The sequence below is a fragment of the Apteryx rowi genome, unplaced genomic scaffold (genome assembly GCF_003343035.1).
Source record: "Apteryx rowi isolate R43461 unplaced genomic scaffold, aptRow1 scaffold_185, whole genome shotgun sequence".
In the NCBI taxonomy this organism is placed as follows: Eukaryota; Metazoa; Chordata; class Aves; order Apterygiformes; family Apterygidae; genus Apteryx; species Apteryx rowi.
The window spans coordinates 884,192-899,321 of record NW_020448141.1 but is presented as its reverse complement, the minus strand read 5'-3'; the positions used below and the strand labels follow the sequence as shown (position 1 = coordinate 899,321).

At 38.5% G+C, this 15,130-nt stretch overlaps 1 protein-coding gene across 1 annotated transcript in view; it reads right to left on the bottom strand.

Moving 5' to 3' along the window:
- PTPRR (protein tyrosine phosphatase, receptor type R) overlaps positions 1 to 14,653 on the bottom strand; it is a 146,087-nt gene extending 131,434 nt beyond the window's left edge. Inside the window, exon 1 of the mRNA XM_026061775.1 lies at positions 14,576 to 14,653. Coding sequence (XP_025917560.1) covers positions 14,576 to 14,638 — 63 coding nt within the window. The 5' untranslated portion in view covers positions 14,639 to 14,653. The remainder of the gene's footprint in view (positions 1 to 14,575) is intronic.
- Between the last annotated feature and the right edge of the window lie 477 nt (positions 14,654 to 15,130).

Sequence of the window (15,130 nt, the reverse complement as noted above, 5' to 3'; positions counted from 1 at the left end):
ATTGGTCTCAAAAGAGGTAGGGGAAGCATTTCAGCGTCTAAAAGACTTGTCCTTCTGGAGTTCCCATATATCAAAGGCAAGACCAATTTCAAGTAAACAGAAAACACCTCCTGCATGAGCTTATCTCAGGCCTAGCCTAAAGAGGAAACAAAGTCACCGAATGACCTAACTTGGGTGGTTTAATTAGTTTCCTCTCTGCAAGTCTTGGCTCCTACCAGCTGGCAAAGGAGGGCTTGCACCTGAGCTTCTATTATAGCTCTATGCCCTGAGGACTGGGATCTTGGCCATACTGGGATGCATAACTCTCATTTCCTCCTCACCTCCCAGTTAAAGTGTCTAAATAGCTCCATTTTTCTCAGTTAAAATACTTTTTGAAACCTCAAAATTCTGTGAAAAGGAATCTTGTTTTCTGGCTGCCTCTGTCTTGACTTTTTGACTGAAGTCTTGACTTCAGTGTTCTCCTGTACAGCTCAATAGCTGCAAGGAATGAGTATTCCACTCCATAACTGGTAAGTGATTACAGAGTTGTTTGGGAGCTGAGGTGATATCAAAATGCAGATATTTTTGCAATGCATCAGCCTCAAAGTAATTTTGAAAGCAGAAGTCCACAATTATAGACTAGGGAAAGGAAAAGAAAGCCAAAGACAGAGGCAGAGTAAGTCAAGCCTCCAGGCAGAATAATTAAGAAAGCAAAGATGTAGCTTATGTGTAAAAGTAGGAAAACCAAGAAAACAAATTACTATACACTGGAACCAAAGATGATAGTCTACGTCTTTTAAAAAAAACCTGAAGAAACTATGATAGTAATAACATAGCCAAAGAGAGACCAAAGATCAATAGCAGCAGAGCTGCAGATGGAGAGAGTTATAACAACATTATGGAGAGAGTTATAACAACATTAAGAAACAAGGAAAAGCTAGCAGCTTTTGCCAAACATACAACCATGTTTGAGAGCTGAGATCATTGAGACTGGTAATGCACGAGTTAATGAGGCCACAGTGATTGAACAGTCTTTTCAAGCAGCAGATATGTATTTCTGAAGTATTTAATTTCTTCAGCAGTTGATCAAAAGAGCTGACTATACAGCCTGCCAAAAGCATTGTGGATTCTTCATTTAAAGTCCCTTACCTTTAATGGAAAGGATTTATAGGACTGTGTTCATATAACAGATGTGAACTGGTCAACTGGCAGCCCATAAGTCAAATAAGGCACACAAGGAAATTTTGGCTAGCCCCTGGGAAAGCGTCCAGATGTAAGCCAAGCCATTTTTTTTAGTCCACTGAAAGACAGTTGGAGAAAGCAAAAGTGGATTTTATATGGGCCAAGAGAAAGCATTGCCAGCCATTCAACACTCCCAGCTGACCAGCCAAACAAACTGGTAGCATTACAGGAGGAAAAAGGTAAATAACATGAGAACAAGAAATAGGATTTGACTGTGGATAGAACAGTTGAGAACATCTGAATTACAGTCCCTGGCCTAGAAATACAGTTAATGCTCAGTTGTCCTTGGATTTCCGTTTAACCACGCACAAATAAAGAGGCATCAAAGCTGCCCTTATGCAACTGTAGCTCAGAGCCAGGCGGATACATTAACGCAGTGCTGATGCTCCTCACGTTCTCCAACGCATTTTCTGGCACTGGGGACTCCAAGGGACTTTTCGGTTAGAGATGGCTAGCTCTGTGGACTCATGGACTCTAGCTATGCCTTAGCTAGCAAGCCCTGTAGATCTGAGCTAAGTCTGTCTGCTGCATCTACATCATGGCCTTGCTATGTCTCATTTATACATTCTTGTGCCATCTGTCATTATACTACATTATCAGGATTTTTTCCATTATCCACAACATCCCAGCTTTCCTCCCACATACTTAGTCCATCACTTTGAATAATGGAGAATTAATTATAAAAAACGCCCCACTCTAACATCTGGACAGGAATAAATACAATCCCTGAAAATAAAGAAACTGCCTATCTCTAATTTTTATTAGCATACATACCACTACCTCCAAGGGCTGAATAATACCATACTGAATAATATTATTCTTAGACCAAATCTTTTATCTTTTTAGAATCAATAATGTAAATCCACCTATTTATTCAGAACTTGCCTAAAGTGTCTTATTGAAGCAACTCTGATCATTTCGGTGTAGACATGTAACTCTTCGGCAGAGTAAACTTGTAACTTAAGCTTCACATTAATTTCAGCATGTATTTTGTATCCTCATTTTACAATAGGGTGCTGCCAAGGGTTTAGTTTGGCCATTTTCTAATAAAATTAGATTCCAGGAAGGAAACTATTAAGGTGATAAAACCAGAGTTTAAATTAATACATTTATAAATAAGAAAAGCGTGTGGGGGGGTATTTTTGTAGTGTTCATCTCTAAGAGCATGAAGGACTGTGACCATATAGGGTGAACCGCCCAGCATGGGTTGTTCTCTAAATTGCTGCCTTTGAAAGTGGAAAAAAGCTCATTCACGGTTACCATAACAATCTCCATCTTTCTTTCATCACTCTACCATTTGAAACCTTTTGGGCTGGACAACACTTTACTGCATAAACATAATAGTATCCCATCATACTTACAGAGCAAATTAAAGTAGAATATGAATAATTTCATTGACCAAAGACAGTAATTAAAATAAAAAAAAAAACACAACTAAAGTAGGACTGCTCTGCAAGCATTTTTAATGTGTCAAGCTCTCAGTGTTCTAAAATTAATTAAAGCTTTAATGAAAGTTGCCTGCTATCTGACTAGCAAATTTAGTTTTTCTAATATCCAGCCACCCTGGCTTTCAATTAAGACTCAAAGAACCAAGAACTGATGAGAAGGGACATCATAAATGATTTATGGATGTCCTATTTTTGTGTATGGCACATTTATTATTCTACTTAATGCATCCATAATTTTTTTTAATTCATTCATTACTGAGAGCTTCACATTACGGTTATTTCATTATAGGTTATATTCATTTTCAGACAGTTTCTTAGGAAGCATATTTAAAAGTTAAAGCTACAATCAAATTTTTGATTTAGTGTATGGATTTCAAAATATCTATTTAATTATCATCATATTACCTACTTTTAGAGGGTTTAGTTGTTGCCTTTTTTTTTTTTTTCCCCTTGATCAACATTCAATAGTTTTCTTCCTGTTTCATGACCTGGGTGGTCTTTTAAATTTGCAATTAATGTTTCCTTGTTCATTCAATTCCATCCAAGAGTCACTCATTCCAACCACAAAAGTATGCATACAGCATGTCAAAGAGGTGTTCCTACAGCTAATAACCACCTTTTTCCCCAGTCAACTGTTAGCAGTTTTTCTATCAGGGTAGATCTAGAAACACTTAAAATTAGAGTTTCTGGTTAGTAGGCAATGGACAAAGGGAAGAGAAAGGTCTTTAACTAGTGTACCTATAATCTAAACAGAAAAGAGTGGGAGAAAGGGAGTATTTTTAATTTGCTAGTTGATTTCTATTGCCTGTATATATTTTTACTATGGGAAAGTAGGCAGAGCCACAGCATCCCGTAGCACCATTCCAGAGATGATAGCCCTTGAGAGAAGTGGAGAGGACAAAGCACATTTCATGCTAATCTTTCATTATCACCTCAAGACAAAGTATCTAAAATGCTATAGAAATCAGATTCATTTTGCCTAAAGAATGCAAAGACTCTAAAAGAAGAATGCAGTATTTTAGGCCATTCTTCCCCTAGTCCAAAATACTTGTGTTTTAATGACCTGTCAGATCAGAATATTGCATGTCTAGAAAACTACATGGTAGAGTACCTGAAATTAATCTATTATAACATGATATCATTTTCATTATATTAAATTGTAATATCATATCTATTTGTAATTTGTAAAAGCCTCCAGAACTGTGTTCTTAATTAGCCAATACATTAAGTGCTGCAGAGAGAAAGCATATTAGCAACAATTTGCAGAAATATATAAATGTTACCAGAGCACTACAGGACTGTAAATGAAGTCATCATTATTTCTGCTATTTTGAAAAAAGCAAACAACTTTACTAGTACAATTAGTTCCAGCAAAAGGATAACCTCTTGTTCTAAAACACCACCATATGCTAACAGGAACAGGAAAATGATCAAAAAACAGAAAGATATTCAATCAATGACATTGTGTAAATCAAACAAAACAGACTTTAGCACACTGTAAATGTAAAAAACTGGATTTATAGTCATTGATTTCTGTGCTACAGTGTATTATGCAGTGACCATTCCCAAATAAAATGTATATTTTCAGCCAAATCTGTATAAAGTAGACATTCCAATATTATCCCCAACAGCTAATAAAGGCTGAAAATGCGAGTCTGTTTAAACAAAGATACAGCATATGCTGTCAACCCCCTTCCTACACTATCCAGTATATTAGATTATTACAATTCTTTATGTTTACCGACAACACTTTTCATGATGCTTCTACCATATATTGGACTCAAAGAATTATATCCAAAGTATTTTCTACCACTTAATTCTTATTTTGCTCTTCATCACAATGATCTCAATTACTAATTGTCAGTCATGACTGACCTTCAAAAGGACAGCAAAACATTGCTTAAATGCTTTTAGAGGAGAGGAGGAGAAAAATAAATAAATAAGATTTGATATCTCTCTGCCTACTTCCCTAAGGTATTCCCCTTTCCATTAACCATTTCAAGTCTGAGGTGTTTAGAAAAAAAAACTTTCATTTGACAGCTATCTTATCTCTTTCAAACTCCTCCTAGATCAAAATTCTCTCAGTCTATTCACTGCTTTTCAGAATTCAGCATTTCTTTTTGGTTAAAGGGATACTAAAGTGTCCTAATATTTGTTTTATGAGGTTTTTTTTTTTTTGAAATGTATGTTCAAAAGATCTTATTCTGCTCTCTAATACTATGTTTCTGTGACACAAAATTTCACCATGTTTTTTTAAAAAAATCATATATTAATGTAGTAATTATATTGAGAGAGAATTTGTTATTTTTCTTTTTCAAAAGCTATTTTAAAAGGCTATAATATTGACACTTAAACAGTTACATGCAAAACACACATTTTGAACCACTGAGGAATTTTTGAGAAGCTGTCACTTTTCCTAACAACTATGTCAGAAGTGAAGAACCAAAGGGATTATTCCAGAGGCTGAATTGCCAGATCCAACAAAACATTGACTGATAAGGAAACACATGCTGTTTTTCTATCTGAGTGCCTTTTAAATGTTACAAAGATAGTTCTCTGAGGGCTCTAACAGAAGAGAATTAAAAAAAAAAACACAACAAAAAAAACCACCAATGTGTACTTCTTCACTCTTTATCCCTGAACACTATCAACACCTAGCATGGCTTTATTGTAGGGAGTAGTCAACATACTGATTTGTTTATTGGTGGGTCCCATTACCCCAGCAGGGCCATTTCATCATTTATGATTTTGGATGTCAAGCACCTGCAATTCCAATGATGGTAACTGGAACTGTATGTGGCAGGAAGCTCTTCCCTTTCCTCAGTCAAATTTAGGCAGCAGTAGGTTTCAGCTCTCTTGTAAGAAGACGACAGAATAGAGATCACAGTACAGCAATCTCCTGAATTCCTGTAGAAATACAAACCTGCCTATACTGTTCAGGGTGGCAGAGTCAGTGGACTTCCAGCTCATAAGGGGTGCAAGCCTACCTCAGAAAGCAAAACACTCAACCATGCAAAGGGTTTCACCATAACACCCAAAGTGTACCTTTTGGGTGCCCCAAAGGAGCCAAGCAAAGGGCAGGGACGAAAATCCACTGTTGTCTAAATCTTTGGGTCTTTTCTCCTGGAATTCAGTACAGCAACGCACAGAAATGGCACAGAAGTCTATTGCAACCACAGGAATAAGTAGGGCTGTGTCAGTAATGGGGAAGTGGAGAGGGGGGTGTCTGTGGTTCTTTTTTTCCTATTTCAGAGTCCCAACCAAAACATATACATGAAGTTTGCACTGGGTCAGCCTAAGATCAACACTTTTTTGAATTTTCAGTTGGTGGAAACAATGCATTCATCTTTGTATATGAGACAGGTTTTCACTCTATACCCCTTATCTAAATCATGTGAAATGGGAAAGACTCAGGTTGTTTCCTCTTCTACCTCCTTCAGAGCAAGGCTTTGTTTGAGCCAGGTCTCACACTTGGCATGGTGTCCTGACTACTGGGTCCTTCTCTTATACCTGAGTTCCCCTGTGTCTCTGAGAAACCTGAACTTCCTGGAAATGCTTAAGCAAAAATAAAGGTCTTTGATTTGGCTGCAGTTGTTGCTGAATTCAGTCCAATTTCATGGAGACTTTCTGCTTTGCCAAAATATATTTTCTGAATTAAGTCATGCATGGGAGAAAAAAACCAACCATTTGAAAAAAGGAAAAGCATAGGCAGATTCCTTTCTTCGACACACAGCTATCTACCTATTTTATAGCTGGGACTGGCTGGTTAGAGGAACATACAGCTGAAAGAGGAAGTATGGAACAGCTGGCACTTAGATATCTTTTTCTTACAGATGAACTGCACAATACTAACTGTCAATGGTATGTTTTTAAACAAAAGGTTAAAATTTAACAGGTCTGCTCCCAAAATCCAGTTTTCATTTAAACTGTGCAGAAGACTAAATGACTTCAAGAAACAGTTTCCTTTCACTTAAAAAAAAAAAAAAAAAAGCAGGAAAAGTGACCACAAAAAGAAGAATTGGGCAGCTTGCAAAAGATATGACTAGCTTTGGTTCAAATTTAGCATCCCACTGAATGATACAGAAAATAACCCCAAATTATTTGTAGGAGCTGTTTCACAAGCTTCCAGCACTAAACGGACCAATTAAAGCACCAGGTTCCTGAATATCCCACTAACATTCTATTAACATTTTGCAAGTCAGATGACAAAAATATAAATGTGCCTTAAGGAGGTTTCAGTGTGTGTTACAACCTAATGCAATCTTCTCTGCCATCTTCCAAAGACTGACAACAAACACAATACCATGATAATGGTTCAGCATGCAATTATCCCTGCTGAAGTGCACAGAAGGAAGCAGAAAGCAAATGAGGCCAACTAATGCAGACTCTCTAAACTTCTTTGTGCAAACAAAATCCAGAATAACAGAGCTGCAGGCTACTAGGTCTATTTGCAAGGCTTGCTGCAGATACATTATGTCTAATATAATTACTTAAGAAAAGGCTAAGATAATGGGGAGCATCAGTCTTTTATTAGCAGGTGAACTTGGATTTAAGAGCCAAATATTGTGAAGATTTGGCATGACCAAAAGAGTTTGGAGATGCAATGTAAGATGTAAAAGGACATAACAGTGATTAACAATCACGCTAAGGGAAGTGACTGATATTGTCCACTGTTGTAACGTGTGACTAACATTCAGAGCTTGTTAGCAATTCAGAACTGTAATTATAATAAGGTCTTAAAACTTCATTGTCTATCAGTGCAGCATTTGTCTTCTGTTTTTTCAAGCATCAGACAAGTACATGACCTGGAAACAAAGAGGGACACATTTGATACCTTGCTGGATTTGGGGATCTTACTTCTCAGAAAGCTCCTTTGAGAAGTCACTGCAGAGACATGATTTCCTATTTATACCTCCTCTGCTTGGCCCAATGCCAACCCTTCTCTTAGGCTGGCAATAACAGGCCTCAGATGCTAAGTGGCAAAAAGTGACATCTGACTTTCTGTTATGTTTCACAGACAGTTAGCTTGGCTGCTTGCCCCAATACTGGCTGACCTGCCAGTTTATAGACTATTTGTTCTCCTGAATAATAACATATTTTTGCCTTATTTTCCCCCATTTTGTAGATTAATATACTTTCAAAAATATTCTGACATCTCTTCACAAGGCCTACAGAAAGAGTGGGCTTAGGGTACTTTTACTGAACTAGAGGACTAAGATACAGAGAGCCATCTGAGTCACAGTACCAAGCTGCATGTGATCTTACTGTGCACCAGAAGGTAAATGCCTTTGGAGCAGGAGTTTGACAGATTTGGGGCTGAGACCCCAGGTTCATGCAGTATTCAAAAAGCATCTCCTTAGTCACTTTCATTATTACAATACAGAATAATTACATCTAGTGTATCCCAGTGAAAATTAGGACATCACTGCACTGGGTGCAATAAGGAAGATAAAATTACCATTTTGAAGAACTTCTAAACCAAATGTAGTATAAGTTGTCAAACACCAGATGAGGGAGGGCAGACAATGATAATTTACCACTTGCTTTCAGAAATTCTGTCTTTCCTTATTAAGAACATTCCCTAACCATCATCCATCCCACCCTGACCCCCAAATTACAAATCACTTTTGGTCTGTAGTACCCTAAAAGCAGTTCCTAAATTTCTGGTTCAATGGATCACCCTCAGCTATCAAAAGTTTCTCGTAGATTTCTAAGCATTTTTATCAGACTGTGTCAGAAACACTGTTAAATATAACTTCATAGATTGTTCACCACATCCTTGCTAAATTCAGTTCAGGAACCACAGAGCTCAGAGATGCAGCTTGTCCAGCTAGGTGTTAACTGGACTGACAATGCATCAGCAGAGGCTGCCACAGCATTTGAAAGCTGGAAGAGTTCATAACAAAGAGGATCAGAACAGGGAGATCCCTTATCTTATATCGAAGTAAGGTATTCAACATATGGGAAAACAGTAGTGAGAGACTATGGAAAAAACAGTCAGCAAGGTAGACAGCTGGGAAAAGCTCAAACAGCATATTAATGAAAAACATTATCAGAGTATATTCTTGGTATTCAATGAGGTGCTAAAACCTAAAGAAACCAGCAGCCAAAACTTTGATTACTTAGCCTTGAAGAATGGGGGTTCTTACATTATCAAAACCTCACAGCTTCCTAAGAAGCAAAATGTATTTTCTGTATAAAAAAAAGCAATTCCACATATATTGTTTCATTTTTATGAAGAGGAAAAAAAGCTAAATTAAATGTTTCCACAAAAATGTACATATAGGGGAATATTTTTTTGAACTGAAAATGACTGGAAGGGTTAAATGCCCCTTCCTTGGTGTTCAGCTCTCCTCATACAGTTCCAACTATGGCACTCCAACAAAGCCAATCAGTAAAAGGAAGTTTCAATGTTAAGAACAAAGGATTTTTTTTTGGTCTGGTTCCCTTTGTTTAGCTAATCTTCAAAAGGAAGAAGCAAGTCTCAAACCCAAAATAAGTCCTGAGTGGATATACGAAGGAGAGGAGGGCAGGACATCTTGCATATTACTAGAGGAACTCAGAGAGGACACTCCATGTGGAAGCCATGCCTTGGAAGAAAGTAGAAACAATTAGAAAAATAGACATTTGCAGGAGAAGAAGTAGTGGTGGGGATAATGTAATAAAACACATGAACAAATAAAGTGGCTGAGGTCCTGGGCTTTGACACTGATACTTAAACCTGATGCAGCAGGAAATGGGGAACTGATGGAGGGAGAAACATGTATGTGTAAGGCCATACCAATGAGCAAGCAAGAGCTGCATCTTCTCTGAACTGAGTATGTAATGCCAGTGAAGTGAGACAAGAGGACGTACAAGTACTTGTGGGATGAACTTGACATAAGTGTAAAAGCAGCTCCGCTGTGGTTTCACAGCCTCAGGACTGGAAGGACTCCAGCTACTCAAAGCCACCTAGAAGCAGCCCACCTACTTGAGCTGTGTCTTGATGAGAGGATTTCCCAATTATCTCAAGATAATGTCTGTCATTTAAGCTGGAATCAACTCCATGTAAAGATGGCACTAGAGGTACACTTCTGTGTGTGTGTATGCGTGCGCATATATACGTATATATATATGCGTGTGCACACACACATGCATGAATATATGCACATATATAGGTAGCAGTGTGCAGTAGGTGTCTGTGTACCCACTGTCATCAGGGGAAATCTTGTCAGTAAGGCCATTGGGCCTAGAGAAATATTCAGCTCACCTGAAGCAGAAATCAAGGCTATGTTGTACTGGTAAATTAAATGTGTCCAGTACTGTTCTCAGGCACTGACTGAACTGACATGGAAACGGCTTGTGGCCATACTATTAAACTCTTGAATCTCCAGCAGAGGATGACATCATGCAGTTTGACTACTGGAAATGGTCCCTGACCTATATGAACTCCCTAATCATGCACAAATTGTTTAGGAAAGTGCTCGTCAACCTGACCCAAAACTATGTCAAAGACCCTACTAAAAATTCAACAGTTTATAATAGACTATCACGTTCTAGTGCCTGGGAACATTCCTCAGCACTGCTAATTTACTTGTATAGACATAATCTTAGCATCCGATCAATTTAACAACTCTCTAGGCTTTGCTGACTCTGTTGACTAGCTATTGACTCCACTGCCTGTACTGAAGCTTGAATAACTAGCTCACATGTGTATGTCTACCTGTAGAAACAAACATTTATGCACTTTACTTTTCTAATGAATCCTATCTCAAAGCACTAGTACCTGAAGCTCTTCCTTATTTTCATTTTGCTTTAATATAGAAGGTTCAAACACTGATGACAAAATTGACATAATGGTATGGCAGAGCTAACAGCTCTGAGGAATTTAGGCTTACACAAAAAGCCATGGAAAAGGCAAAGAGAAGCTTTGTGTAGCTGTCTGTGCATCTTATGTCCCACTGCATTAGCTGAGAGAAATTCTAATTAAATCAACTCAGTTCAGTAGCACTGGTGAAAAACAAAATTGTACAGATCTGCTGAATCTCAGGACACTGTATAGCACTGGGACCTCTCAGGAATGTATGCAACAACAAAAAAAAATTATATAAGAAAGTGTACAGTAGTGAGGGGTGAATGGGAAAAACTTGGTATATTAAGCAAGCTAATCATCTTTACATTTCTGATGGACAAAATACATACACTTCATAAGATACAAGTGAAAAAGATACCCAAGTACCTTGGCCCAATCTCAGTGCAACACACTCGTGTATCTGTGAGAGGTTTTGGACAGACCAAGCAACACGGGGTTAGAAATTATGGTGCTTTATCATCTCCATGAGGTGGTACTTTAGAGTTAGATTGAGACGTAATCACTACTATGAGCCCTTCTGCTTTTCTCTCAGCTTCAACCCTAACACACACACACAGTGTGTGTGTTTTAAACAAGTGTGTTAGATAGCAACATCTTTAATAATAAATGTTTATCCACATATTATTTCTGCCTTCCATGTACCGCCTTGACCTTGGCGGCACTCCCATTCAGTATTGAAAAGACTTGAAATAAACACAGATCAGTTTGGAGAAATTGTTCATTTCACTACTACTACTTAACTTGTTTAATGTGTGTATAGTTTCTAAGGTCCAAAATAAACCCCTAAAAATAGGAAGGTCTGAAAAGTGTCACCTAAAAACTAAGCAATTCCCTATATTATTCAAACAATTTTTAGATGAGTTGGTCTCATGTCATTTTGACAGACAGATGAAGAGAACATATGGCTAAACAGTACAGCATTTATACAGTAGTCAAAATGCCTCTAAGAGCCCTGGATATCAACTGTCCTCACTAAACAAACAATGAGCACTGAACAAAAAAAGCTAGGAATTTAATACCGGGCAACGTGATGGAAAGCCTTCAGTTTTATAAAACTTACTACTCGAGAAGACATCTCCTCTTCCTCCCTTTGGGAAACAAGCACTACAGCTTCCCCAGGTTCGGTAAGATTACTCTTTGCTGAAAGAGTCACAGAACATCACTTTTTGACACAGTACCTACAGAATCCTTGGCTTCACAGCACTCTTCTGTGCATTGGCAATGTTCCACTTGTTAGATTACCTAGTCCTTAGCACAAAATGTAACCTTGCAATAGTTATACATTAGGCATCCATTTACCCTACCACTCCACCTCTATCATGAAGAAAATGGACCTCAAGTCACCGAAATTAGATTGAATTCAGTTTTCTTCCCTCTGTAGAGCTGCAGCAGCATTGATTTATTTTAAAAAATAACCTTCTTTGCAGGCTTTCATACTAAATCACAGTGTACACTAGTCACATAACTGGATTACAGGAAGCATTAACACTAGCAATTGCCCTTTCAAGTTGAACAACCAACAACATTGCTAAAGGCTGGAACAAAGAAGGTCAGCCAGGGCAAAACTGCAAATGCTGTCACTTGCCCTAAATGATCAAACCCAAAAAGAAGTAACAAGCAGCAGGCGTTAGTTCTGAACGTAGAGGGAATGACATACATGCATTCAAAACAAAGCAGACTCCCTTTGCAACGACATTAACATTACAATCTAATAACATGAAATTCATGAGGGAGAAAAAAAAAGTAGAAGTGCAAAGACCTGGAAGGACCAGAGCTGTGCTTGGATTACGGCAGCCACCCTGCTGTGGGACAGCTGCCCTTTGGAGGAAGACACTTTCGGAAATTTTTATTGTGGGATTAGCCCACTGAGCTGTTCAACTCTCTCAGCACCTCGCATTAAAAGTGCATTAAAACATATGCATTCCCAAAGGCTTTTTCTAAAAAGATGACATTAAAACCAAACCAAAAATGCTGTCCTTCGACACACCCAGAGATTGCTGAAGATCCCAACCAATGACTTTGTGCCACGCTTAGCTCATGCTGTTATGGCCCCACATTTAGAGTACATACGGTTCTCAGCCATAACAGAAGGCCTCAGAGCAGCAGCAGATTCTTCCATCACAGAAATGCAGTAGAGAAGCTTCAGACCGCGGTCACTTAATGAGAACTTAACACAGATTTAATAGATCTGTTTTTATGTGACTGCCAATTGAAAATCTGCCTCATTTAAGTTTTAATGCAGGCCCAGAGCCAGCCAGAGAAAACCAGAGTCCCCCCATAATATTTTGCAGGATTCTTCCATTCAAAGTTGAGGATTGTGGTTCTCCAAAAATGTGCAAAGCTCTGCTAAAATAACAGATCACAGGTAACAGGGTCATTTAATGAAAGAATAAGAGGCCATGCATATTCTGAATTTCTTGCACTTCTATCTTTATAAGCACTGACAGAGAGGTTGCACCTTCACAGGAGGTGAAACGATGTCAGCTATAGAGAAAGAAAGTAGGTACCTTTAGTTTGGAGGTAGACTTTACTAGAGCCCTGCTGGCTGAGGTTGGCTTGGGGCATAAATATATCCCCCCTTCTTTTTGATTAGTACCATTCAGTATTGGGACTGTGTAGACAGTTGACACGTCCTCAGTGAGGCAAGGCTGTCAGACACCTTTTCTGCACTGATATGGTTTACAGTAGCATGCCTGCATACAACTGAATCTAGTCTGCTGATCATACGAATCATCTAGTCTCAAATAAGGAGGTCTCATTCATGCAGGATGAAAACAAGTGCAGAACATGCCTTTTTGAGGCTAGTTCTCTGATAGTATGTTTTAGCTATTAAAACTTTAATGCAAGGCTAACAAAATAATTATCACATGAACCTTTTTTTTTCCCCTCCTTATTCTTTTCTGTGTCTAGTCCTTATTGCATTCCAATTACCTCAATGGCATACAAACAGCTACTTGGTGAATTCATCAGTGCAGATCCCTAGAGGTACCAGAAGTCTGAGGAACTATGCCTATTCTGCAACGCTTCATGTACTAACATGCCCCAGTGCTGTATACTCTAACTTCATTCCTTGTTTGCAAAGGCCATTCTTTTTTAATCTAGCATCTTTTGTTCAGAGTAATTTACAGAATTAGGCAAATGAGTGGTGATTGTAATTAGTCACATTGTTTCAATTTAATCTTAATTGGTTCACCCTAATGAGTGGATAAGCCTTGTGAATGACTGTTCTTCCCTTTAGGAAGGAGAAGGATAAGCCAAACGCAATTCTCCACAATCAAGCAGGGCTAACAGTGCACCAGAATGAGGCAGAAGGGCCCATGCAGAACGTACACAGACTGCCCTGTGCACCCCACAGAGGGCTCCTGTCCCACAGACACGAACGGCAAGAAAGCAGGGCAGGGTGAACCTGACAGACCACTGACAAATGCCCTCCACAGCAGGAGGGAATATTGCCACCACTTTGCTAAGAACGAGTAAGTTCCTTTCAGCATAGCTAAATGAACAAGGAGGGTCCCAGACCACATCTCCCAGAAACAGCACATATGGTTTATATCAACAAAAACACAGTTCTATTCCTTAGGAAAAAAGGGTTTGTCTTCAAACAGCTGCATAAGCATAATGATAGAACTATGGGAGAAATGGAAGTGAACAAGACCTTTGGGTCAACCTTTTAAAATCTCCCTGGCTCTGTAGGATTGTTCCCTGGGGCACATTTTCTTGTGCTCTATGCAGAGTAAGTTTAAAATCCATCCAGCAAAAGCAGTACCTATACCAATCAAGACAAGAGGAGTAAAGGCATTTGAGGCAAAAATAAGTTCTTTACCTACAGAAAGGCTATATTCTGCACTGTTAGACTGGATTGCCAGTTGATCATGGTAAGGCTATGTGAATGGGGGCTCTGCTTGAATGAGAAGTAGAGCTACAAGATAGTCATTATTCAGATGCCAGGCAGTGGAATGTGAACTTTGGATATTCCACATTAAAATCTATATCTGTATCTGTCTGTAGGTATATTTATTCATAAAAATACCAGGACACAGAAAAAGGCACTTACCACAACAATTACGTTAGTTGCAGGAATGGGGAGATTCTCCACTTCTGGATCTTGACCAGTCATAGCTAACAGATTGAGGGATGGGTCATAGGCAGGTCTGGGGAATGTTGATTTAACAATTATTGAAGGGTGCAGCTGGCTTATTTTGGTGTGGGAAGAAGAATGGAAATTGTGTTTGGAATTCTTATAACTATCTGTATCCAGACTTTTCTCCAAACTTTGCACATGGTGATAAATAAACACAGGTTTCCCACTCTTTCGCTGATGAATTGCCAGAAAGTGGTCATTGTCCCCAGAAAAGCAGCCTGCAGAAAGAAAAGAATAAGTTTAGAATGTTTTTCTGGGATATTTTATAGATGGTACTGGGAAGCTGAAGTGATCCTTCCAAATCTTGCATAACCCAGTGATTATTTGTGGAATACAAGAACTCCCTTAGAAGCCCACAATGCACGTTTCCATAGCAATAGATCAACAATACCACAGAGTATACCAAGCATGTGAAGTATATTACATTCTTAAACTCATTTTTACATCACTTCTTAAAATATGATTTAT